The sequence below is a fragment of the Lissotriton helveticus genome, chromosome 7 (genome assembly GCF_964261635.1).
Source record: "Lissotriton helveticus chromosome 7, aLisHel1.1, whole genome shotgun sequence".
NCBI classification, from domain to species: Eukaryota; Metazoa; Chordata; class Amphibia; order Caudata; family Salamandridae; genus Lissotriton; species Lissotriton helveticus.
In genome coordinates this window covers 785316513-785343722 of record NC_136068.1, presented here as the reverse complement: position 1 = coordinate 785343722, position 27210 = coordinate 785316513, and the positions used below count along the sequence as shown (strand labels likewise).

General features: G+C 44.5%; 2 protein-coding genes across 6 annotated transcripts in view; one reads left to right on the top strand and one right to left on the bottom strand.

Annotated features, from left to right (window-relative positions):
* The window catches only part of LOC144769186 (uncharacterized), a 386373-nt gene that overhangs the window by 56329 nt on the left and 302834 nt on the right, over positions 1-27210 (top strand). The gene's annotated exons all lie outside the window — the stretch shown is intronic.
* Positions 11621-27210, bottom strand: part of LOC144769184 (uncharacterized) — a 4448662-nt gene continuing 4433072 nt past the window's right edge. For 4 of the 5 annotated variants that reach the window (XM_078653198.1, XM_078653199.1, XM_078653201.1 and 1 more), the window contains one exon: positions 11621-12917. In XM_078653198.1, coding sequence (XP_078509324.1) covers positions 12025-12917 — 893 coding nt within the window. In that variant the 3' untranslated portion in view covers positions 11621-12024. The remainder of the gene's footprint in view (positions 12918-27210) is intronic. The other variant, XR_013598674.1, reaches the window with a different exon arrangement.

Here is a 27210-nt window from a genome sequence, read left to right as displayed (position 1 = left end):
CGGGTTCTGGGCGAGGGTGGACGTCAGCTGGTCTTCGGTGACTTTGCTCCAGCAGTGCCGAGGGAGCTGTTGGGTGCGGTGGTGCGTGGTTGGTTTCTTGAAGGGGAAGTGGATGCAGCGGTGGTCGATCCAGTGGAGTTCGGTTGTGTGGTTGAAGGCGATGCGGGTGCTTGTGGAGAAGACGGGGTCAAGTGTGTGGCCGGCGGTGTGGGTGGGTTCAGTGACGAGTTGTTGGAGGCCAAGGTTGGCGAGGTTGTCGATCAGGGTGGTGGAGTTGGTGTCATTGTTATTCTCGAGGTGGAAGTTCAGGTCTCCGAGGAGGATGTAGTCCTTAGAGGCGAGTGCGTGGGTGCTGGCGAGGTCGGCGATGGAGTTGCTGAAGGTGACCCAGGGTCCGGGGGGTCTGTAGAGTGTTCCTGTGAGGGTGGTGTTGGGGTCGGTCTGGTTCCGGAAGTGCAGGTGTTCGGCGGTGTTGAGGGTGTCGTCTGCGAGAGTGTGGACCTGGAGGGTGAACTTGTGGATGATGGCTATTCCTCCTCCCATTCCATTGGTGCGGTCTCTGTGGGAGATCTTGTAGCCGTCCGGGATGGCTATGGCAATGTCAGGTGCCAAGGAGTCGTTCCACCAAGTCTCGGTCAGGAAGGCAACGTCTGGGGCGGAGGTGTCGAGTAGAGCCCAGAGCTCGATGGCGTGTTTGCGTGTTGAGAAGTATGCAGCGGAGGTGGTTGGTTCCGGTACTTGTAGGTTTGGTGGTTCTGTCGCAGGTGAAGTTGCAGGGGTGGCAGGAGAAAGGTCTGTGGGTGCGTTTAGGGGCGGCCTGGAAACAGCGGTGGTCTCGGCCGGTATTGAGAGCGAGGAGGGTGTTGGCGTTGTATCGGAGTCTAGCGTCTTGGTGTGTGCAGGGTCCAGGGGTTCTGGCGCTGGGTGAGGTCCAGGCACGGACAGGCGCAATTGGCTTGCGTTTGGCACGCCTTCAGGGCAGAGCGGCTGCCATTTAAGGCGGGGAGGAGCAGCTGGGAGGCGGGAGCGGGTGGCAAGGGGGCGTGGCCGCAGGGGGCAGCGGCGGGAAAGAGTTACAGAAGTGAAAAGGGTGGGGGGGTGGGGAGGGACTCGCTGGTGGGAACTAGCGGTAAACGGGACACAAGAATGCTAAAAAATGCGGGAAAGAGGAGGCAAGATGCAGCAAGCCCAGAGCAGAGAGGAAGCAAAATGCAGCAAGTACAATCAACAGCGGTGATCTGCGGCACAAGAGCAGAGCGGGCGCAAACTCCTCTTCGGCTCAGTAGTGGTTTGCAATCAGGTTGAGCTGTCTGGCAGCAGGGGGGGTGACCTGGCCTGCGAGCACAAGTGTAAGACACTCCTTGAAGACCGCAAGAATTATGAGATCATACGTGACGAACCTACAGAAGCCATCCAAATTCAGATAGCCTCTATGGTAGAGGAAGCTATGGCTCATGATTGGATCTCTAAGAAGGAGGCTGATTTTCTCATTAAAAAAATCATGAGCACCCCATACTTTTACACTATATCCAAGATTCACAAGAATCTTGGACAACCACCGGGACGCCCCATCGTCTCGGGTATAGATTACATTCTGGAACCTCTATCGAAGTTCGCTGACGCGTTCCTCGTCCCCTGGTCCAAACAACAGACTTACTTAAAAGACACTAAAGCAGTTCTAGAACTACTCCAAGACATGAACTTTGACCCTGACAAAGACCTCCTCATGGGACTCGACGTGGAGAGTCTATATCCGAGCCTTTCTCATGATGAGACATTGACTATAATTGAGGAGATCTTATTTTCCACCGCATGGGAGTACCAAACATCATGCAATGTAGTTTTGGAATGTGTGTCTTTGGCACTCACAAAGAATTTCTTTATTCTACTTAAAAAAGCACGGGAACAACATGGGGAGCACCTTTGCTCCCAGCATAGCTGGTCTCTACGTGCACCATCTGGAGACAAAACAAATCCTGCACCCCAGCAACCCATTCTTTCGGCATATAAAAACTTGGAAACGGTACATTGATGACGTTCTGGTGATATGGGAAGGGTACATTCCATCTACAGAAGCCTTTATGATCTGGCTCAACCTACAGAATGCCTTTCTCAATTTCACGAATACAATCTCATGGGATAATCTGGTCTTTCTGGATCTTAATATATACCCAGACGAGGGTACTCTGAAGACCACTATGCATTTCAAAGCCACAGCTAAGAATTGCTTACTTCTGTACAATAGTTTCCACCCTCGCCACCTCCAGGACAATCTCCCTTGTGGACAATTCCTCCGCCTCCAGAGGAACTGTACGGAGGTGAAGTATTTCAAGATTCAAGCATCCGACCTACAAACCAAACTAAATAAACGCAATTACCCCACAGGAATTGTCAACAAAGCTATGAAAAGAGCACAGAACAATAACAGGGATGCCCTATTAGAGGACAAGGTACCCAGAGTACAAGAAGAAAGGCCAATATGTGTCACCACGTTTAACATCCACTCTAACCAGGTATCAAAGATTGTAAATAAACATTGGAGACTCATAAATTGCTGCAACCTCAACCTCCCGAAGCCTATGTTCGCACACAAGAGGGTGCAGAAATTTGAAGGACATGCTTGTCAACACGAGACCACAAATAGGACTACCAAAAACTCCTGAGGGTCTACTTCTCCCGCCTGTGCAGGGCCACCACCCTTGTGGTAACTGCAGTACGTGCTACCTCACAAGGAAGAGCAGGCACATAAAATTCAGGAATGGTACCGAATGGAAACAGAGAAGATTCACTAATTGCAAAAGCTAGAATGTAGTGTACATGGTCACCTGTCCATGCGGTCTGGAATACATAGGTATAACGACGAGACCAGTCAAGGTTCGCATTGGGCAACATAGAAGCAACATTCGCTGCAAAAAAAGCACAACCAAGATGGCAACCCACTATCTGACCACTCAACACACTGTGGATGAGTTACAATGGACAGCAATTGAACAACTGAATGGCGAAAAAGTTCTTTTTGAGAAAAAACGGCGGTGGGTGTTCTGTTTAGGGACACACATCGACGGCCTCAATGACGACATACCATGGGGTCAATTTATCTGAACCCTCTAAGATAAAAAAATAATTAACAGCCATTTATCTGATTAATGGTCCACACAAAAACTCCCGGATGACAACCAATACGGGCAATATAGTGGCCCTATGAGTTTTGATTGCCTGCCCTTCAATCATAGTGAAGAAGCAAGGAAAGGGAGATGCTCCGCGGTCAGGACCTATACCGTCTTTGCCTACATGTACACCTATCATATAACACCTAAAAGGAAGGAGAAAGAAACTAACTTATTATTTTCCTCCTCTCGCCCTCCTTTTTCTGACCGTTCAGCAGTGGTGAGACACATTTCCCCTACTACACATGCTCACACCCACTTTGTAGGGACAGTGGTTCTCACTATACCTTCCACATGGTTCCTCAAACAACGTAGGAACCACTTCTTTTAGGACTCCATAGATCACACTCTGGCCGGGTACTTTTTATATTTTATAAATATATCGGTTTTGAAAATTATTCTCGGCGTTCTCCATACGTATTCCCCATTTTTTCTATATGACTTTTCTGCACACATCAGTACTGGAGAACGGATTGGTTAATCTCCCAAATTCAGACATTGATCGAGTCCGTGTGTTACCGTTCCTCAAATTCACGGAGGACAGTCTTTTTTCTCCGACACCTGCAAGATGAGTGAGCTATGGTTGTGACAGAGAGTAGTCTCTCTTCTTCGGCACCGACGAGAATGGCAGTCTAGTTCTCAAACTCACTCTACGCAACCCCGCAATAGCAAGTAGTTCGGCTGAACTACTTCCGGGGGTCTTTCAACAGGTGCACACGATTGAATACTCATTTAGCTGCAGGAATACCAATTAGCCTTACTACTTAAGGGCTCTCCCTACGCAGTCCCATTGTTCAACGGAGCCGCGGGGAGGCCTGACTTAGGAGAGGTAGTGTCCTTGGAGTAGTAAGTACGGCATAGCCGCATCAGCTGGCTGAATGAGGACCAAACAACAATCAATGGAAATGCATAATAACCAGCTTTTCCTTTTTTGTATTCTCAGTGTGTGGCTATAGCCACCCTTCCCACCCATTTTAAGGCTAATGGGGCATTATCTTCTTAGGGATCAAGTACGTAGACAACCTCAAATACTTGTCTCTTGGCACAATGCTTATTTAAATAATTCAATGCTCCAAAATGTAGTATTGGGTATAGGTGTATGGCACCACTAGGCAGAATCACACAGATAATTCTAGATCTCTCTATTTGCTTAGACGGTGCTGCAGGGTGTGGAGAACCACCAACCTCCACAGATAAAAGCCTCAGCTAACACGAAATAGAATTCACTCCCCAGCACACGTCAATTCTCAATATGGTCTCCCAATTATAACAACAGAAAGCAATTAGTAATGTGTCACACAGTAAAACACCAATGTAAACATCTTATGTTCTCCTTTTCAAGATTTATTCATGTAGGCCTCCACATCAGCTCTCAACAGTCAACACGTGTTATATCGCACATGGGATGTTGTCCCGCGACTTCCTCAAGGCTAGATATTCCAAGTAGCACTTCTTTGAATTGTGGTGATAATTCCGGACCACAATGGGTTTTTATTGCAAGCGGCGTCTCATATGTGTAATCATGTATTGTCCTCTGCGTCCTTTTATCCTTCAGTATTCAGTTTTCTTAGTGTCAATAAATAACACTGCTCTCATTGTCCACCGAGTACGGCAACAAAGCCGTTCTTGGTGGACAATGAGAGCGGTGTTATTTACCCGCAAGATGCGTGACCGAGTCCTGAATGTGTCCGGAAGGGCCTGCGTTGCAGCAGTACCATCTGCTGTGGGTACCGTACTGAATCCTGCTTCCGCGACGCGGCGGAAGTCTGTGCTCACCTCATGCGCTGAGTTGTGGTGAGGTAGTGAGGAGTGCCGACAGTGACAGAGAAACTGCCGGGCTGCAGTGGAGCGGTGTGCGGCCTATAACAAGCTGTCTGATCCCGGACGGTGGTCGGTGTCTCAGCGGGCATATCAGGGCTAAAGATGACTGCTGGATTCCTGCATGACCCTTCTGCCCTGCTGAGTGGAGATACACGCTAGCTGTTTCTAGGACCCGGCCTGCCATTTTTTACCTTGGCGGTGCTCTGCGGCCCCGAGACTGTGTTCACCGAGGGGGTTGAGGCTGCTGCTGACCGAGATGGAGATTAGCGGTTGAGGGGCCAGGTGCGGACGGCGTGGGCAGATGCTGCGCTTCTGCTGGGAGGTGGTGCAGGAGCTGCTGAGAGGGTCCATGACTGCAGCGGTGCCCCCTCCACCCCCCCTTGAAGTCTCCTGTTGCTGCCTGGTCTGCCTACATTGTAAGGTGCGCCCACGGGAGTGCTGCTAGTTTATTTATGCATTTTTATAAAGCGCTGACTTTACCCGAAGAGCGCTGTACAATAGAACCAGTTACATTACATGAGAGAAATGTTACAAAATAGAACGGACAAAAATAGCAAGAGGAACACAATATCAAACATCAAGCAAGGAATGTACAGAGATAGATACATATTACAAATTTCAGATTGACTAATGGACTTCCTGGCGGGGTCTGAGAATGAGAGAATTAGTTCTGAAAGTGTCTTTGGAATAGAAGAGATTTGAGGTCCGCTTTGAAGATCCGGATGGAGATGGTGACACGGAGCGATGGAGGAAGTGAGTTCCGGATTCTCACTGCATTACCTGAGAATGATTGAGCCATCAGTTTTTCCCTTTTGAAGGAGGGGGGCTCAAGCAGAAATTTTTCAGCATTCCGAGAAGGTCTCAAGCCTCCAGACAATTTCAGTTTATTCGCCAGATAGCGAGGGGAGGAAGAGTGCAAGGCTTTGTGGGTGATGCAAGCCATTTTGTAAATATCTCTAGCCTCGATAGGAAGCCATCGGAGAGAAGACAGGATAGGAGTGATGTGATCACTTCGTTTGGGCCCTGAAATGAAGCGAGCGGCTGAATGGAGGACGGATTTGAGGGGAGAGAGGTGAGATTTGGGAAGGCCAGTCAGAAGTGAATTACAATAATCCAGTCTAGAGAGAACTAGCGATTCGACCAAGCTTTTTAGGTCTTTCTCCGGGAAGAACCGACGAATCCCCCACAGAAGCGCAGCTGATAACGTGCGCTCTTGGCAATGGAGTTGATGTGGGTGATTAGGTTGAGTCTTTCGTCAAGTATAACACCTAGGGATTTAGCGCAGTCGACAATGATGGGTTTACTGTTGAGTAGATTCAGCTGATCCATCCAGGATTGAACAGGAGGCAGGGAGAGAGAGGTAGATAGTACGGGTGGGCGTAGTACTCCGCTCCGTCCAAGGAGTGTGCGTAGTGTTTCCTACTTCGCGATTCGCAAAGTAGTCGTAGTAGGCAACACTACGCACACACCATGCGCAAGAAATGCGCAGGCGCCCGCGCATGCTCATTTGTGAGGAAGAAGTCGGCGAGATACCAGGAAGAGGGAGCCCTGGGACGCCGCATCGCAGGTAAGTCGTTTTTTTTAGTTTTATAATGTTTTTTATTATATTAAGGGCATTTAGAAGAGGGCAGGAGGGAGGCGGGCGGCACGTAGTGGTGCTATGTGAAGTGTGTGGGTGCACATAGATTCCCCCCACTTCGTGGTGCTTCGCGTAGCCCCACTACGCCCACTATGCCCAGGGTTCGTAGATAGTAGAAGGTTCGACAATTTCATTGTTTCCTGACTTTACTATCCACATCCAGGAGGCGCGTGGTCAATTTGCCCCGCTGAAGAAACAACTTCGGGATCAAGGTATTGATTATGCCATGTTATACCCAGCCAAGTTGCGTGTCAACAAACAGGGGAAATCGCACTTCTTCACGGACCCCAAGGCTCTGCAAAAGGCGCTGAAAGACTGGTCCAAGCAGCGGAGTCGCAGTCTTGAACTGCAGGTTTCGGATGAAGCAGCAGGGGTTTCTCTGGAGGAACAGGACTGAAGGTTTGGTAACACCCACAGACTATGAGTTTCATTTTGGTTCTGAGCTGAAAGTTGTGACTTAGGAGTATTGGGGGGGGGTTTATATATTTTTTTTCAATCGTTGTTGGCACTAAATATCCTAGCCCTCGCCCCGTAGTTTGACTGCCTGTCTTTAGCGGGAGGGCCTCATTCAGTTAGGGGTCTTGTAGATTTACTCAATCTCGTAGTTGTACCCTATATTTTTCACGGTGTGTAGAGTATGGTTCTATGTGCGCTGGTCAGCATCATACACGTGTGTGCAACATTCGCCCACATGTAAAACACACCTTGGGGGAGTCATTTGGGGGAGGAGGGAGGGTTTCATTTTGGGGGAAGGTGAGGATATACACTGTTGGGAGTATTGCATTGTTATAAACAAGACTGTTGGGATGGGTTTAATCTGTTCTGACCTAATTTGTTTATGTGGTTTTAAGGGAAAGGTTGGGGGTATGTACCATCAGGATTATTTGGGGGATCGCCTAATGTGGGTGGGGGAGGGTGGGCATTGAGACTCCGGAACTGTGCTACAATTGGATGTGGTGGTGCATATGAGCTACGTCACAGTTATGATCCACAAGTTGACACTCCATGGCTACACTAACTGACACATCGACTCACACTACAGAAGGCAACGGGGCCATTAGGAACGACGCAATTCAAACCATTACATGAAATGTTAAGGGACTAAACGACCTTAGGAAGGTGCGTAAAGTTCTTTCCTACCTGACGAGGCACGCAATAAATTTTGCGCTACTGCAGGAGACCCACCTCCCGCCCAACTCACCTATGTTGCGCTGTAAGGGGTTGCACGGTAACATACACGATGCAGGATTTGCCACACACGCCCGGGGTGTCCTCACTTGGGTAAACCCGAAGTCCTCCATCACGCTAAGCCCTGTGGCCACAGACACAGCTGGTAGATATGCCATTTCGATGATCCGTGGGAAGGGCATGGACATACACATAGTTAATGTGTATGGTCCAAACTTTGATAGTACGTCGTTTTGCAGCATGCTGTCAGATATACTGGGTAATCTTGCAATGGGAGAACAGCTCTGGGGGGGGGGATTTTATCCTTGTATTAAACCCCGCACTGGGTAAGAGTGGTCTGCTTAATTCAGACACTCTGTTCATCACCACCCCCTTTTCTGAATCGTCCATCGATGAAAGAGGCGGTCATAGTCGCACTACTTAAACCTGACAAACCTCCAGAGGACTGTGCTCCTATCGCCTGTAGTCCTTAATTAATGTAGACACAAAAATGTTCGCAAAAATCTTGGCTAACCGTCTGGTCCCTTTGGTCCTACTTTTGGTGGCTCCAGAGCAAGCTGGTATTGTTCCTGGCAGGAACCTAACATATAACCTGCATGTGTTTTTAGGGTATTGCAGTATACGAAACCAGAGACATCTGTGGTGGCTGTCTTATTGGATATTGAGAAGGCATTTGACTCTGTGGAGTGGTCATTCATGTCTCAGGCACTGACTAGGATGGGGGTGGGTGCTACCTTCCTACAATTACATGGCACACTTTACAACAAACCTAACGCCAGGATTAAAATAGGAAACATAGTCACTGAACCCATATGTATTTCCAGGGGTACACTACAGGGGTGCCCCTTATCCCCGTTGCTATACGCGCGAGTTGCGGAACCCCTTGTGTGTGCACTCAGGGAGTATCATTAGCATAGAAGAATTAGCTATCCGCACTATAAAATCATACTTTTGACATATGCAGATGACACCCTACTATATGTTATAAATCCAGAAACTACCCTCGCAACTACACTACGTGAGGTAGTGCGCTTTTGCGCATTGTCAGGTCTTCAAGAAAATTGGTCTAAATCCATCATCTTCCCACTTACACCTAACACTCCCCGTATCGTCCCGGAGTATCCACTACAGTGGACCACTGAGGCGGTGAGGTGTCTGGGTATAAGGGTGCATACTGGATCAGAAATACTATTTAGAGAAAACTATGGAGCTAGAAGATGATGTGGAAAGATGGATTAAGCTTCCTCTGTCCCTTCTGAGTAGGATCTCACTAATAAAACTGGTGGTGCTACTGCGTTTGCTCATTTTGTTTTCCAACATCCCCATGGTACTACCGAGTGTTTACTTTAATCGACTTACCACATTGATGATTAGATTAGCTTGGGCTGGCAAACAACCGCGAGTTCAGTGGCAGATATTAGTCTTACCTTATTATATGGGAGGATTGGGGGCTCCGGACTTTGAGTTATACTACAGGGCGCCACAGTGTGCACACGCATATTTATGGATGCATGGATGACTGGACATTCCCCACCTTCGTATAGAGAAAGAGGTGGCCTCGCCGCTTGCGCTGCCTTTATTATTGTTCCAAGTGGCGGATAGAAGGACGGGTATATTGGACTCGATCAATTCCACGGTGAATGCTTGGCACTACCTGTTGCAGCAGCAGGCATGTGGGTTACTATATTCACCACAGGCCCGATTGATTGGTGCTTATGGCTGCAGCCATGTAAGGAAAAGGGGGTTTTACTGGCGCTACATTCCCTTGGCATTGAGACCATGGGCGACTTGTTTGTTGAGGGAACGGCTAAAACGTGGGAGGACCTCACCTTGCCAGTTTCAGTACCCTCTCTCCTAAGTAAGTTCCAATTTCACAGAGTGTGGTGTGCATTGATGGAGAAGTTGGGGGATGAATTCCTGGACCCACCAGAATTGGTGGCCTTAACGCGTATCATAGTTGCTAAATCCTCAAAACTCAAAGTGTTCATAATTTATAACACGTCTATGGCATACAGAGCAAATAGGTTCACCAAAGCAAGCTTGGCATGGCAGCGGGATCTCAATCTAGACATTACGGATGAGATTTGGGTCTATTGTTGCACCAGTACCAAACGTATTTCATGAAATGGAAGGCACAGACTTGTTCACTTCAAATACCTCAACAGGGTATATTACACCCCCGAGAGGCTCCACAGATAATGACTATGGGGACGCTAGTTCCGACCTTTGTTAGGAACAAATGGCGGATTTCTTTCACTTGGTGTGGTCTTGCCCGGGTGTCTCTGCTTTCTGGGCGACAGTTCTTAAGGAACTCGGACAAACCACCAAACTACCATTGGAGCCAGATCCACTGCTTGCACTGCTAGGCTTCTCTAAACAGAATAAAAAGGGGGTTAGGCACCTGTAGACATGGGTTTGCTGATGGCGAAGCGTAGGGTTGCTTTTAATTGGTTCCGGGGCCCGGTACCAACAATCACACAATGGTCCAGAGACATGACTTATTGTTGTAAGCAGACGCATTGTTTAGCAAACTTCTACCTCCCCGTAATAGACCAAAGAATTTCTGGGAGTTGTATAAATCTCATTCCTTTGTGACTGCTATAAATGTGAATACTACGCAGGACTGATTGCCATGAAATGTTGCTATAAGGCCAGTTAGGGATGGTGTTTGATGTGTTAATTGTAGTTAGAGCATTACGGACATATGCTCTTGAGTATGGAGGCTATTGCTGAGCAATACTCAGAGAGCTGCTGGAAGATGTTACAACCAACCGTTGCCTGTTAGTTATATGGAGTGTCATTATGCTATGGATCATACATATTGTAAAACGATGTAATTACGATATGCCATGTGTTATTTGCGAAAGTTCCATGTAATTGTGCGCTGCTGAGTCTCTCTGGAGTTGGTTTCATGAAAAACAATAAAATAAAATTAGAAAAAATATTATAATAATAATTATATGCCGAGGAGACTTCAGAAAGATGGAAAAGGTACAGCGGCTCCGGGATAAAATAAGTCACTACTGTATTTCTTTCAGGGGCCAACCGCTCTAAACTTCTCTCTTTTTAAAGTCTGCTTGTTTTTTAGTACTCAGTTATGATAAATAAAAACCTTTCCATCAGACAAGCACATCTGTGGGTGATCTGTACCCCCTCTAGTCCTGCAAGGGAAGTTACTCCAGCACCTGGATGGAGTAAATCCCCAACTATTTCTAGGGTGGGAAGAGGTCAGAGGGGAGTTTATGAATACCTATAAAGGTACATGTTTGTGGAGCTCACTGACTTAAATCACTGGATCTTTCCCTTCACATGAGCTAATATCAGTTATTGCTGCTGTGTGATCGCTATATCCACAACTTCTTTCACCCAAATATGCTTAATCCTTCATGCACTGATTCTGCATTTATGAGACAGCGCTCTTCCATGGTGATTTCATGATTTCCCAATCTGTGTGGAGATCTTGCTTGAGGTCGTGAACACCCCAAATCACTGCTCATATTTAAAATAATCAGGAGAAAGCTTTCATTCCCTCTTAAGAATGGCAATGAAAGGAGACCAATTGGATAGAACTAGCAGTACCAGAGTTGCTGCTATGCAACATGTGTTCTTTATGGGTACAATACATATATGGAGGAGGGTTGCTGTTTAAATCAACTAAAGTGTGTAAGTTGACTTTGTTTAGTTGCAAGCTACCTGCTGTGTCTCAGAACAGACACGTTCCACAGTCGCCCGAGGGTAACATCCACTCTGACATTCCTGATCAAATCCTGTCAATCGTTTTCATATTAATTAGGGCATACTGACATACTGTCAAAATCATCGTTTTTATTTGCAACTGCTTTAGGGAAAATGAAACATTTCACACGTAAGCTGAAACAAAAATAAAATGCAATTCTTCACTTACTATATGTATAACTATATATATATGTATACATATATGCATACATAGCTATGTATACATATGTATATCTTTACGTAGCTGTGCTTACATAAATATGGATATATGTGTTTTTTTAATACATCCACAAATGTGTATGTGTGTGTTTACATTTTCAACTATTCACAACTTTCGTGTGTACCTAGGAGTTATTTAAGAGGAAATTAATTTCAATACAAAAACTATTTACATTTTACTCTACATAATTCTTCACACATCTTATTAACTTTCAGGCAACACATAATAACTAGATCTGAGGCATGCATGCAACATTATGGTTTCTTATTTTTCGGATTTTTCACACTAGGAGTTAATCGCGCATGTGTCACACTTTTTCGTACATTTGAGGATCCCGCTCCTTGTGGTTGATTGCCCAGTGTAGAGGTTGAGAGGCTTGGTCCTGTGACTGTCTTGGTGGCCGTTGTTTTGTGAGTATTTTCCTGCCTCTCAAGTAGTGCTGTGATGTTTTCCCAATTTTTGGCATTAGCTTCCTGTGCTTTTATCATCTGACTCACCATTCCTCGATTTAGCACTGCCAGATTGGTCATGGTAGTATTCATTCTGCTTGAGTACATTTCAATGTGGCTAATGCCCCTTGCAATGGTTGTTTGGAATGAATTGGCTGCCTCCAGGTGCTGCGATAGGCCTCGCAAAACATTAGTCTGCTCACGTATTATATCATTTTGTTCCCCCATCAACTGACACTGACGCATTGAGTTCAACAACAGTTCCTGCTGGAATCCTTCTGGTTCGGCCATGTGTGTCTGCCCAGTGGATTGAGTTTCCTGTTCTTTTGTAGAGAAATGGGATCCTTGTGAGGCACGTGGCATTATTCGAGGAAGCGTCTTCAATTTATTCATGTGTTGCGGTATTTGTGATGTACTTTGGTCTGACGATATTTGTGGTATCTGAGTCAAAATATTGGGCATGCCATAATCCTTATTTCCTTGCTCACTTGCATACACCTGATCACGACTGACACCACTTACTTGCTGCTTATACTCTCCCACATTCGGAGCCTCCACCATTGAATGAAGCATAGCATATAAGGCGTCCCCTTCTTGTGTATTCAGCAGAATGGCATCTTGTCTCTCTACCTTTGGGTCCTCTTCAGCCTGATTCTTGCCAGCGTCATTAGCCTTCTGAGTTGGTCTTGTGGAATGGCCTGCAAAAAGATCATATGTGTGAGTTATCAAGATTGTGGGGCGTAGTTTACGTGTTGATACATTTCTTTCATGATGGTATGGCTACTAAGAATTACATTTTCTGCTCCTGTGTTGTTGGTCTATGGTGAAACCAATTATTAAGTAAGAAATACGTTACTTCCTGTAACTGCAGTTATCCAGTATTGGTATCTTTCATAGATTCACATGCTTGAATCATTCCCCCTCGTCGAAGTAGGAGTCCCACGTACATTAAACAAAGCAGTAATTAATAACTTCCATAGGCTGTCATGGAGGCAACCATGTATTTAATAGCTTATCAACCTCCGTTTCTAAAAAAGGACCAAACTTAGACACAACCAATTCAGTACCTAGCACCCTCTAGAACCTTCCCAAGAGAGGCTGAATCCCTCAGATTTCCCAGCACAAGTGTAACTAGTAGTACTGTAATGCCAGAGAAGCCTCTCCGGGGAGGAGGGTGGGTTGCATGCGAATCTATGAAAGATACCAATACTGGATAACTACAGTTACTGGTAAGTAACTTATTCTTACCCAGTATTGAAGTATCTTTCATAGATTCACATGCTTGAAGCAGTTATATATACACACAAAAAAGAGCATGTAGAACAAAAAAGAAATTGGTTTGGTGGATAAGGAAGGAACAGATATACAAACAGATGAAGTGGATTCCAAAAATAGATGGTTTTGCTGTACCATAAAAATGTACTTTACATTATGGACTGCGAATATCTTTACAGGAAGAGGATTAAAACTTGAAATTGGATTTCCAAGCAGGGATGCAGAAAATTGGAAATATTGTACATAATGACAGAGAACTGTAAAATCTCCCGTGAGAAGGAAACATTTGATGGAGGAGACTATAGAATCTTGTATATAATGTACAGAGGCAACAAATAAATAGAACCCTGATTAGATCATCCGATAAACCTTCTTAGGAGCAAGATGAAACAGAACATAATAAGAAACCAGTAACAATGATCACTATTGTACTTTACTATGAATAAAAAAGTTTCTTATAAATCTCTTATGTTCCCATCATGAATTGCCAAAATGCAGAGAAAAATAAGTTGTAAATTTTTCAATATTCTGATATTTAAATGTACTTTACAGCAATGAGACACATTAAGAAAATGGCGACTTCCTTTTGCCATTGACTGTAAGCAAGGTTGACAGTCTAGAGGAGTAATGGAAAGGGAAAAGGGTACTGCACTTAGCACTTTAAAAATGGTCTAGACTCCAGGGACTCTATGGTCCAGTGGAAGGCTAGGAGTGGCCGAAACGCGTAGGCCGTCCAATTTACTGCACGGTATCTTTGCACATGGTGTGTGAATAAAACAATTTTTAAAAAGAATTACCTGCTTGCTGTGCCGTGACTCCGCCGAGAGAGGGAAGCTGGGGCGAGAGAATCTCAAGAGATATATATAGCTACCGTGAACAGGGACTGTTAAGTTCGAAACGTGTAGGAGTGCGAGATGTAAAGGATCAATAAACCTGCTTTTGACAAACTAATCAGGAAGAGTGCGGCGTACATTATTGTTGTTGCTTGGACATAATTCACAGGAGTGTCCTCTTCCTGCCGCCTGCACCAGCTTGCTGTCTCCTCCCCCCACCGAGGACATTTCAATTTTTATATTTTGAATAAAGTGGACAATATGGACTGGCAACCAGACTATCTGTTCTTAGTGATGGACATTACCAGCCTATATACCATCATTGAGCATGCCCATGGACTGGCTGCCGTGGAACACTATCTAAACAAACGCTCGATTCGTTTTGCACAACACAATAATATGTTAATAGAATTTGTGCAATTCTGTTTAAACAACAATATATTTTTGTTTGAGGATAGTTTGTACCGGCAGACCTCTGGGGCGGCGATGGGCACCTGCTTCGCTCCCAGCTATGCGAACTTGTTCGTTGGCAGGTGGGAGGAGCAGGTGCCCAGGAGCCATCATGAAGGCGGGGAAAGCGGGAAAGTGGTACATTGGTACCGCTACATTGATGATTTGTTCATCGTGTGGCAGGGGACTGAGGACATGGCAGCAAAATATATTCATTCCCTCAACAATAACATCTACAATGTACACCTGTCTGGGACCATTAGCGGGGTGGCAGCCAACTACTTGGACCTACGGGTGTACATCGAGGATGGCCATGTCCACACCGCATTGTATCATAAAGAGACAGCGGGGAACTCAATCCTTTTTGCCAAAAGCTCCCATCCACCTAAACTTATTAAGAGTATCCCCTATGGGGAACTCTTAAGAATAAGAAGAAACAGTACCCAAGATAAGGATTTCGAGCAGCCGCGGGCCGTGGAGGGAGTTACGGTGGGGCAGGAAGGCGGGGAGGGGGCGGGGCAGGGTGGAGAGGGCTAAAAACCGGCACCTGGATAATTACAGGTAAGTAAACAATTTAAATAATAAAACGAATTTCGTAGCGCGCACTGCATCGCAAAATGCGATGCAGTGCGCACTACGAAATTCGTTTTATTAATCAAATTGTTTACTTACCTGTAATTATCCAGGTGCCGGTTTTTAGCCCTCTCCACCCTGCCCCGCCCCCTCCCCGCCTCCCTGCCCCACCGTAACTCCCTCCACGGCCCGCGGCTGATTTCGAGGCGGCTGCCTCGGAATGCCTGTCATGCTTCCGACTCAGAGGATATGATGAACCACTTTTAACAAATACTTTGAAGAAGGTGAGAATGATTTCGAGAAAGGACCTACTCAGTCAGAAACCGGGTGGGGTACCTGTCAATACGAAAAATGTTTTCAGAATGATCACTCCTTATTCTACTGGTGCAGACAGTCTCAGAGCTATGATGCGCAAGAATTGGCACATCTTGCTCACAGATGACGTACTAAGGGAGGATCTACCACCGCATCCATTGGTGACCTTTAGCAAGGCTAGGTCTTTGGGTGACAAGTTAGTACATAGCCATCTAGAACCCTTACCACCTCAGACTAACACTTTAAAAACTAAGAGTGGCTTCTTCCCTTGTGGGAAGTGTAAGGCGTGTAGTAATAGTCGAAGGGTTTTACAATATGATATTCCTGATGCTGGTAGGACCAGAAAGATCCAAAAATGTATTACCTGCAGTACCACCTATGCTGTGTATTGTCTGATATGCCCATGCGGTCTGAGATATATTGGGAGCACCATCAACCAACTTAAGCTCAGGGTGCTGGAACATCTTAGGGCTATCGATAAAGTTGATCAGGCTTATCCGGTAGCACGGCATTTTGCCGAACATCATAATAAGGACAGGAGTAAATTACGCTATTTTGGATTAGATCATGTCCCATACAACCCACGGGGTGGGGATAGATTGAGAAGGCTTAGACGCCTCGAATCGAGGTACATCATCGACCTGTCCACCAAGTCCCCCAAGGGCATGAATAGCGGAGAAGAAATGATAGTTCATTTGGGCAAATGAAAGAAAGAACATTGTCTGATAATGTAGTAAGATCAGCCTTTATGTCTGCTGTACCATTTTTAGCAATTCTCAGGAATATATCATATTGTGTAATGTATATAATGTATAGATTGAACAGCTACATCCTTTACCTATGAAAATTACTGACCTTGCGCAACAGTGGAATTCACACTGAATCAATATTGGATGTATTTTGTATCCTATATTTCTCTCCTTCTTTGTGTTCCATTTTTGTATGTCTGGCTTTTATGGTTAAGTATATCACCATGTATTATGGCACCATGAATTTTCAGGGTATAATCGATATACCGTTTATTTATGGGTGAATGGCTTGTATATTTAATCATTTTTTCATTTTCAATTTCATTTTTGTTCCTTGCCGGACGGACGTCTGGCTGTCCACAGTGTTGCGAGGTCTGTTTCCCTGGATTTATTAAGCCCTCAATTAATTAAATTTCTTTACTATTGATCATGTAGGGCATTAACAAAGAACTGTCGTAATATCAAATATGCCAAACATATTTGTGTATATATATTTTTCCCAGCATGTTTACATTTATCTGCTTGATGGGCATCTTTTTCTCTTTTTGTACAAGGGACCCATGCCGATCCACGGCTTTATTATTTCTATAATTAGAAGTAATTGTTTACTTTTGACCCTTCTTGATGTATTGTTACCCAATTCATGGGTCAATTCTGCATTGGTTCTAAGGTTAAATAACCATTCCAAAATGGCGCGCACTAAAGCGCTGTAAGGGTTTGTCCCTTGTCGATGTTCATCACTCATACATGACGTTATTTAAATGTGTATGTTGGGCAGTGGGTCGTGACACTGACGAAGGCTTCTGCCGAAACGTTTGTTTGCTGTTAATAAACTACACGCTGTGCTAGTAACCGCCGGAGTGCTGCTCCTTCTTTTCCAGATACGGAGGAGTGTTCGAGCGTTTTATATTGCGGGAGTCTACGACCCGCTGAGCAGCACCCGTTCCAGAGTGCCCGAGGGTTTCGTGGAAAAACTCGAGCGTTGAAAACTGGTATCCCTCGAGCACCGCCGTGACACGTTTGGACACCGGAGAGGTTCGGCTCTGAAGTAACGCCGTATCAAACTCCTCTATTGCCGACTGAAGGCACGGACTACACGTCTGACCGGTGAGCTCCTCCTTTCTTATATTTGTGAGGAAGTACAGTGATTGACGGCAGAGCGTCCAGGAGGGTGAATTGCAGCGTGTCTCGAACCAAAATGGTTTCGAGTTACAGCATTTGATTAAGTGAGTACGACCCGACCCCATTGCATTATGGAGATGTTTGGTGAAGATGAACGACGCGCGTTTGCGCAAGACATGTTCAAAAAACGGGATAGACCTCCAACAGCGACAGCCTCGTCCTCTGGGGCGGGGAATGGAAACAACAAACTAAATGAATTGTTCTTCAAACTTGAAAAGCTACATGAGCGGGAGATCCGCAAATGGTGGGAGGCCACCAGCCTCAGCAGCTACATTGATGAAAAAATGGTGCCGAGGGGGCTGAGAGTGTATACCGTACCTGCGTACGAACACCCTGACCCGCAGCTACTAACGGACTGGCAAGAACATACCCAAGCGTACTGTGATGGCATCCTTAAACTCCTAGTAAAATACGCTTGGAGCGATATGGATAAGGCCCTGGCTGAAATTCATCTGCTGGAAACCACCATTGACGCAGAGGGGGATGTAGCAAAGGTGAATGAACTCAAGGAAGCCCTAAAAAAATGATTGGTCAGATATCAACAAAAGATTATGGCGCGAAAACAAGAAAAGTTCGAGCGCGATGAAAATGACTATCGACAGGGGCGTATCCTTACGTTCGCAAAGAAATATGACGCACCTAGGAAAGCCATGAATCAAGGAATTACAACGACACTCGGCTCAAGTGTACCAACTTCAGAGTCCGAGGTAACGGCAGATGAATCAGGCGATGATCAGCGAGAACAGCGGAGCGAGCGTAGGAGAATCCCTGTCCCTTTTCATACCGAGTTCCAACTAATCCGGCAAAACTGGCTGAGAGGAGGCAAAAACAAGCCCCCAGAACGACAAGAAGAAGAAGAACCAGGAGATCAGGGGGAGGTGGCAAAAGGAAGAGGAAGGGGAAGGGGGAAGCCAAAACCCCAAACCCGATCCAACCGAAAAACAAGGAAGTAAATAATGTTGATCAGACTGAAGGGATTAACCTAACTGTAGTGAATCTCACGAATAGATCTCTGACCAACGAACAACACGAACTCCTTAGCTTGGAACTCACCTTCTGCCCCAATGCGGACCTTGAATTCACGCAAACCAAGATAGACCTTTTCAAGTTTACCAGAAAACTCAAATTACATAAGTATTTCAAAACAAGACCACACATCAAGGGGACACCCAAACCTGGGATCAGGTTAACAGCCACTGACACCCTGATAGGTAAAGACATGCCCTGTATCGAAGCTATGGAAGCTTTGAGAACCAAAAATGAGGACTTGGATAATGTGGACATGGACATGGCCGAGAGGGCAGCGGCCCAGGGCATTGAACAGGAAAGAGATGGTAGTCATTTCAAACCTCTTTCAACATTCATTCCTCAATCTCCCTGGGATGCTATTGACGCTTTCTCAGAAGTCATGATGTTGGAATTAGTAAAACAAAGAAATGTTTCTCATTCAACCACAAGTAACATCACTCAATCTCAAAAGAGAGACTTACAAGAACTATTAAGCAACAAAAAAAGATCATAAAACCTTCGGATAAGGGAGGCAATGTCGTCTTAATGACAAGAGAATACGACCATCAAGAAGCTATGAGGCAACTCTCTGACATAAAGTACTATACGAGCACCACCAGAGAACTGTATGAATTGAGTATCAGGGAATATGACACCCTGATTTTGAAATGGTATAACCTCTCAATGCTTGGTAAGGATGAACACATTTTCTTACGTAGTAGCAATCCGATGGTACCCACGTTTTACCACCTGCCAAAACTACATAAGAATAACATCACTCCTCCAGGTTGACCGATTGTGGCATCCATCGGTGGGCTAACAGAAAACATGTCTAAATTTGTGGATAATTACATCTTCCCTCTGGTCTTAAATTTGGAATCTTATGTCCAGGACACCAAAGACTTTTTGAATAAAGTGGACAATATGGACTGGCAACCAGACTATCTGTTCTTAGTGATGGACATTACCAGCCTATATACCATCATTGAGTATGCCCACAGACTGGCTGCCGTGGAACACTATCTAAACAAACGCTCGATTCGTTTTGCACAACACAATAATATGTTAATAGAATTTGTGCAATTCTGTTTAAACAACAATATATTTTTGTTTGAGGATAGTTTGTACCGGCAGACCTCTGGGACGGCGATGGGCACCTGCTTCGCTCCCAGCTATGCGAACTTGTTCGTTGGCAGGTGGGAGGAGCAGGTGCCCAGGAGCCATCATGAAGGCGGGGAAAGCGGGAAAGTGGTACATTGGTACCGCTACATTGATGATTTGTTCATCGTGTGGCAGGGGACTGAGGACATGGCAGCAAAATATATTCATTCCCTCAACAATAACATCTACAATGTACACCTGTCTGGGACCATTAGCGGGGTGGCAGCCAACTACTTGGACCTACGGGTGTACATCAAGGATGGCCATGTCCACACCGCATTGTATCGCAAAGAGACAGCGGGGAACTCAATCCTTTTTGCCAAAAGCTCCCATCCACCTAAACTTATTAAGAGTATCCCCTATGGGGAACTCTTAAGAATAAGAAGAAACAGTACCCAAGATAAGGATTTCAAGGCGGCTGCCTCGGAATGCCTGTCACGCTTCCGACTCAGAGGATATGATGAACCACTTTTAACAAATACTTTGAAGAAGGTGAGAATGATTTCGAGAAAGGACCTACTCAGTCAGAAACCGGGTGGGGTACCTGTCAATACGAAAAATGTTTTCAGAATGATCACTCCTTATTCTACTGGTGCAGACAGTCTCAGAGCTATGATGCGCAAGAATTGGCACATCTTGCTCACAGACGACGTACTAAGGGAGGATCTACCACCGCATCCATTGGTGACCTTTAGCAAGGCTAGGTCTTTGGGTGACAAGTTAGTACATAGCCATCTAGAACCCTTACCACCTCAGACTAACACTTTAAAAACTATGAGTGGCTTCTTCCCTTGTGGGAAGTGTAAGGCGTGTAGTAATAGTCGAAGGGTTTTACGATATGATATTCCTGACACTGGTAGGACCAGAAAGATCCAAAAATGTATTACCTGCAGTACCACCTATGCTGTGTATTGTCTGATATGCCCATGCGGTCTGAGATATATTGGGAGCACCATCAACCAACTTAAGCTCAGGGTGCTGGAACATCTTAGGGCTATCGATAAAGTTGATCAGGCTTATCCGGTAGCACGGCATTTTGCCGAACATCATAATAAGGACAGGAGTAAATTACGCTATTTTGGATTAGATCATGTCCCATACAACCCACGGGGTGGGGATAGATTGAGAAGGCTTAGACGCCTCGAATCGAGGTACATCATCGACCTGTCCACCAAGTCCCCCAAGGGCATGAATAGCGGAGAAGAAATGATAGTTCATTTGGGCAAATGAAAGAAAGAACATTGTCTGATAATGTAGTAAGATCAGCCTTTATGTCTGCTGTACCATTTTTAGCAATTCTCAGGAATATATCATATTGTGTAATGTATATAATGTATAGATTGAACAGCTACATCCTTTACCTATGAAAATTACTGACCTTGCGCAACAGTGGAATTCACACTGAATCAATATTGGATGTATTTTGTATCCTATATTTCTCTCCTTCTTTGTGTTCCATTTTTGTATGTCTGGCTTTTATGGTTAAGTATATCACCATGTATTATGGCACCATGAATTTTCAGGGTATAATCGATATACCGTTTATTTATGGGTGAATGGCTTGTATATTTAATCATTTTTTCATTTTCAATTTCATTTTTGTTCCTTGCCGGACGGACGTCTGGCTGTCCACAGTGTTGCGAGGTCTGTTTCCCTGGATTTATTAAGCCCTCAATTAATTAAATTTCTTTACTATTGATCATGTAGGGCATTAACAAAGAACTGTCGTAATATCAAATATGCCAAACATATTTGTGTATATATATTTTTCCCAGCATGTTTACATTTATCTGCTTGATGCGCATCTTTTTCTCTTTTTGTACAAGGGACCCATGCCGATCCATGGCTTTATTATTTCTATAATTAGAAGTAATTGTTTACTTTTGACCCTTCTTGATGTATTGTTACCCAATTCATGGGTTAATTCTGCATTGGTTCTAAGGTTAAATAACCATTCCAAAATGGCGCGCACTAAAGCGCTGTAAGGGTTTGTCCCTTGTCGATGTTCATCACTCATACATGACGTTATTTAAATGTGTATGTTGGGCAGTGGGTCGTGACACTGACGAAGGCTTCTGCCGAAACGTTTGTTTGCTGTTAATAAACTACACGCTGTGCTAGTAACCGCCGGAGTGCTGCTCCTTCTTTTCCAGATACGGAGGAGTGTTCGAGCGTTTTATATATATATATATATATATATATATATATATATATATATATTTCGCTCCAGTGTTCCACCGTCAACGAGTCACTCTTTAAGGCGGGTGCTGCAGCGCGGCGGTGTTCCGCGCAAATATAAAAGCTCCACACCGTGTCCCCTTGATTAAATCCAACAAGACACGCAGCACTCATGGGATCAATAGGGCTTAGAACGCCAAACTTTTTATTCAGACAAACGCGTTTCAGGAAAGACTCCCTTCGTCAGTGTCATGAACAATGCATTTCGCGGCACCATTTTTAAAAGCGCGTGGGTGTACAGTGTAAACATAAACAAGAGACCAAACCTCGTATTTTCATACGGGCGCCATCTTGGAACATGCAATTCTCACATAGTAACAGATTTTACTTTTATGTCAAGAAATATAACACCATTATTAAGTACATGTCCTAGATAAACATCTTGCCGTGGATCGGCGTTTGCAACACTACTTAGTGTTGCTTTGTGTCCCAGTCTGTCAGTATATCTTACAATCAATTTGTTATATTGAAGCGACCAAAATCCTCATAATTATATGACTAAATATGACATGATGTTATCTTTACGTTCTTACATATTTGGGCTGATTACTCATGATGCATAATCATAGCCCTATTGTGCATCATGAGTAATCAGCCCAAAGACTGGGACACAAAGCAACACTAAGTAGTGTTGCAAACGCCGATCCACGGCAAGATGTTTATCTAGGACATGTACTTAACAATGGTGTTATATTTCTTGACATAAAAGTAAAATCTGTTACTATGTGAGAATTGCATGTTCCAAGATGGCGCCCGTATGAAAATACGAGGTTTGGTCCCTTGTTTATGTTTACACTGTACACCCACGCGCTTTTAAAAATGGTGCCGCGAAATGCATTGATCATGACACTGACGAAGGGAGTCTTTCCTGAAACGCGTTTGTCTGAATAAAAAGTTTGGCGTTCTAAGCCCTATTGATCCCGTGAGTGCTGCGTGTCTTGTTGGATTTAATCAAGGGGACACGGTGTGGAGCTTTTATATTTGCGCGGAACACCGCCGCGCTGCAGCACCCGCCTTAAAGAGTGACTCATTGACGGTGGAACACTGGAGCGAAATACTTAACGAACGAGTGCACCGCCATTGCCGAATTGCATCGAAGAAGTCACAACTGTGCGAACGGAACGAGAATAGATAGCAGCACCGCCTGAAGGACGTGGTAAGTCTGCAACGAACCTTTATTATTGTTTCCCTTGAAAAATTTTGGACGAGTATAACTGGCATATGGCAAGGCGAGGGACACACGGGCTAACGAACAAGGTGGCAGATAAATGATACATCGGGACCGAGGTATCATTTTTTGAAAAGAATATAGCCAAGCTATGTTTAATATCACTGAACGGAGAGATGCAGCGGGAGGGATGTTTAAAAACAAGAACCCCGACATCACTAAACCGCCTGAAAAAACTTTTAAAGAGACTGACAATACACTATATACGCAATACGTGAGGCTTGAAAAACTTTACGAAAGGGAACTTCGTAAATGGTGGGAAGGCACGTCACTTCAGGGATATCTAGAAGTGGATAGAGTACCTAGAGGTCTAAGGATTTTTACTATTCCTGCTTACGAAAATCCGGACCCGTTACTTCTAGAAGCCTGGGCTGCACACATAGCCCTGTCATGCAAAGGCATGTTAGAGATACTGGTGCAGTTCGCATGGAGTGACCGTGACAAGACTATGAAAGAGATAGAAGCTTTGGAAGAAGAGTTGGCTAAGAACAATGATAAGGAGCAACAAGAGCAATTGAGAGTGGAAATGAGTAAGAGGCTCACAAAATACGAATTGAAAATCAGAACACGCAAGCAAGAAAAGTTCGAAAGGGACGAACGAGATTATGCCATGGGAAGGGTTTTAACCTTTGCAAAGAAATACGACCAGACAAGAAAGGACTTGGCCAGTAAAGCCCAGATCCCTGTGACTGCAACAAAACAAACAGTCGAAACTTCAGAATCGAGTGTCACTGAAGATGAGGAACCGCACGATGCAGTGGCCGGACCATCCAACACAGTAGCCAAACCTCCTTTTCACCAGGAATTCAATCTCATAAGACAAAACTGGTTAAGGGGCGGAAAGAACAAGCTGCCCGAACAACAAGGAGACAAACAAGAAGAGGGGGCTGGAAGAGGAAAAAAGAAAATAAACTTAACGTCCAGGGTCACTAGGAACAAAAGGGGAGGCAGGTGGTAGATAGACAAGATCTACTCACCATAATAAACCTCTCTAAGAGAACATTAACATCAAGCGAAGAATCCGTTCTGAGAATGGGCCTTACCTTTTGTCCAAACAACACCATGGAATACACACAAACCAGGATAGATCTGTTCAAGTTCATTTGTAGAATCAAGCGACATAAATATTATAAAATCAAACCAACGATTAAAGAAACAATACTCTTGAAAATGAACTCAAGGGATACGGATCTCCTAAACATTAATGACTTAACTGCTTGTGAACTTTTGGAGGATCTTCGACAGGAAAACACAGCACCGACTCCAGCGGTAGCCAACACTCTGAGCCAAAGACTGACGAGACTGGACATACCACAGGATTCACCGATCAGTGGTCTGAAACTGGCATCCAAATTCGTCCCTGCAGGACCGACTGATGTCATTGATACCTTCTCAGAGACTGTCATCAGGGATCTGATGGCTTTAAGAGATGAACAACCAAAAAAGAAAGGGATGTTTAACCTTACTAAGAAACAACGTGAAGCCGTTAAAACTTTGGCTGAGGACACATCAATCATTTGTAAACCTTCGGATAAAGGAGGTAACATAGTTATATTATCCCGGGATCAATATATAATGGAGGCAACACGACAACTGAGCGAGACTAACTGCTATGAGCCTTGTACAAAAAAGACATATTTGGAAAGCCAGGCAAATCTATACCATTTGCTGAAAAAGTGGCAAGATAAACACATGCTGGACTTGGAAGAATATCTCTTTCTGAAAACAATGGACCCTATTCTTCCCACATTTTATCACTTACCCAAAGTGCATAAAAATCGAGACAATCTCCCTGGCAGACCAATCATTTCCTCGATTGGTTGTTTGACGGAGAATTTGTCTAAGTTCTTGGACCATTACCTGTTTGAATTTGTACTTACTCTTAAATCCTACATTAGAGACACTTCGGACTTCATTGAAAAGATTGAACAGATCAAATGGGACTCTGCCTACTGTCTCATAACTTTAGATATAACAAGCCTATATACGTGCATAGAGCACTCACAGGGCATTGAGGCGGTAGAGTATTTTTTGAAGAAACGTTCATTAAATCTGGCATTACATAGTCAAATGTTATTGGAATTGTTGGAATTCTGCTTACGGAATAACATTTTTCTATTTCAGGATGACATCTACAGACAAGTATCTGGTACGGCAATGGGCTCCTGCTTCACCCCCAGCTACGCGAATCTTTTCGTGGGCTGGTGGGAGGAGCAGGAAGCCTGGGCCACACAAAACATATCTTGGACAGAAAAGGTTATTGTCTGGTACAGATACATAGATGATCTGTTTTTAGTCTGGAATGGACTGGTATCTGAGGCAGAGGAATATATAGCACTGCTTAATATCAACAATTCTAGTCTTAGATTTAGCGGTGAAGTCAGTAAGGAAACGGTAAACTACTTGGATTTAAAAGTGGAGATCAGGGATGAAAAGATAGTCACTTCTCTCTACAGGAAGCCAACTGCAGGGAACAGCGTTTTACATGCTTCTAGCGGGCATCCTAGGAGATTGATTAACAGTATCCCGTATGGGGAACTCCTACGGATTCGCCGTAACTGCACGCTCGAGAGTGATTATGAGAAGGCGGCTGATGCGTGTATCTCAAGATTTATTGAGAGAGGATATAAACTAAACCTCCTCAAAGACACACGCAATCGTGTAAGTCGTCTGCCCAGAGACACACTGTTTGAGAAAAGGGTGAGGACTGATCAAGAGGGAGGAAGATTTCGTATTATCACACCATTTTCCTCCAATTCTAACGAGCTGAGAGTGATCCTAAAGAAACATTGGCATATTCTCAAAACAGACAGCATAATAGGCATGGATATCCCCAGAGAACCTATGATCACCTTTAAAAAGGTTAGATCATTGAGGGATCAATTGGTTCACAGCCACTTAGACCCAGTTATGAACAGAAAAGGAACATTAAAAGATGCCAAAGGATTCTTTCCTTGTGGACGATGTAAGGCGTGTGCCTTTAGCAAACGCGTCTTAATTTATGATGTTCGAGGAGTCAAGGGGGGAAGAAAATTGAATAAATTCATGTCCTGCCATACTAGTTTTGCTGTATATTGTTTGAGCTGCCCGTGCAAAATAAGATATGTAGCCAGCGCCATTAATCCAGTCAAGCTACGAATCTTGGAGCATATGAGGGCAATTGCAAATAAGGACTTTTCTTATCCTGTTGCCCGTCACTTTGCCATAAAACATCAGAGCAATAGAGACCTCTTACAGTATTTCTGCCTAGACCATGTACCGGAACACATTAGGGGGGGGGCAACCGACTCCTTAAGCTTAGGAGGTTGGAGTCCCGCTATATAGTGGACCTAGAGACCAAGGCTCCGGGTGGTTTTAATATCGGAGAGGAAATGTCTGCACATTTGGGCTAATAAGGAATTTCGTTACCTCATGTTACGAATGAAGGACATGTTACAACTGTTATATGTTATTGTTGATAAAACTGAGTTTTTGTAGAATTACCTATCTGCTTCTCGGATTAATGGTTTTTGCGAGAATGCAGATCTGGCGGCGACGATACGATGTTGTTTGGGATACTTTTTCTAATAAGCGGAAAGAACTGGGTTGTAGAATTTATATTGTTGAATATGGAAGCGATTTGTTCTGTGGGCAACCATTTGGTTGCCATGGCCGATCCACGGCTAGATTATCAATAGGGCTATGATTATGCATCATGAGTATTCAGCCCAAATATGTAAGAACGTAAAGATAACATCATGTCATATTTAGTCATATAATTATGAGGATTTTGGTCGCTTCAATATAACAAATTGATTGTAAGATATACTGACAGACTGGGACACAAAGCAACACTAAGTAGTGTTGCAAACGCCGATCCACGGCAAGATGTTTATCTAGGACATGTACTTAACAATGGTGTTATATTTCTTGACATAAAAGTAAAATCTGTTACTATGTGAGAATTGCATGTTCCAAGATGGCGCCCGTATGAAAATAC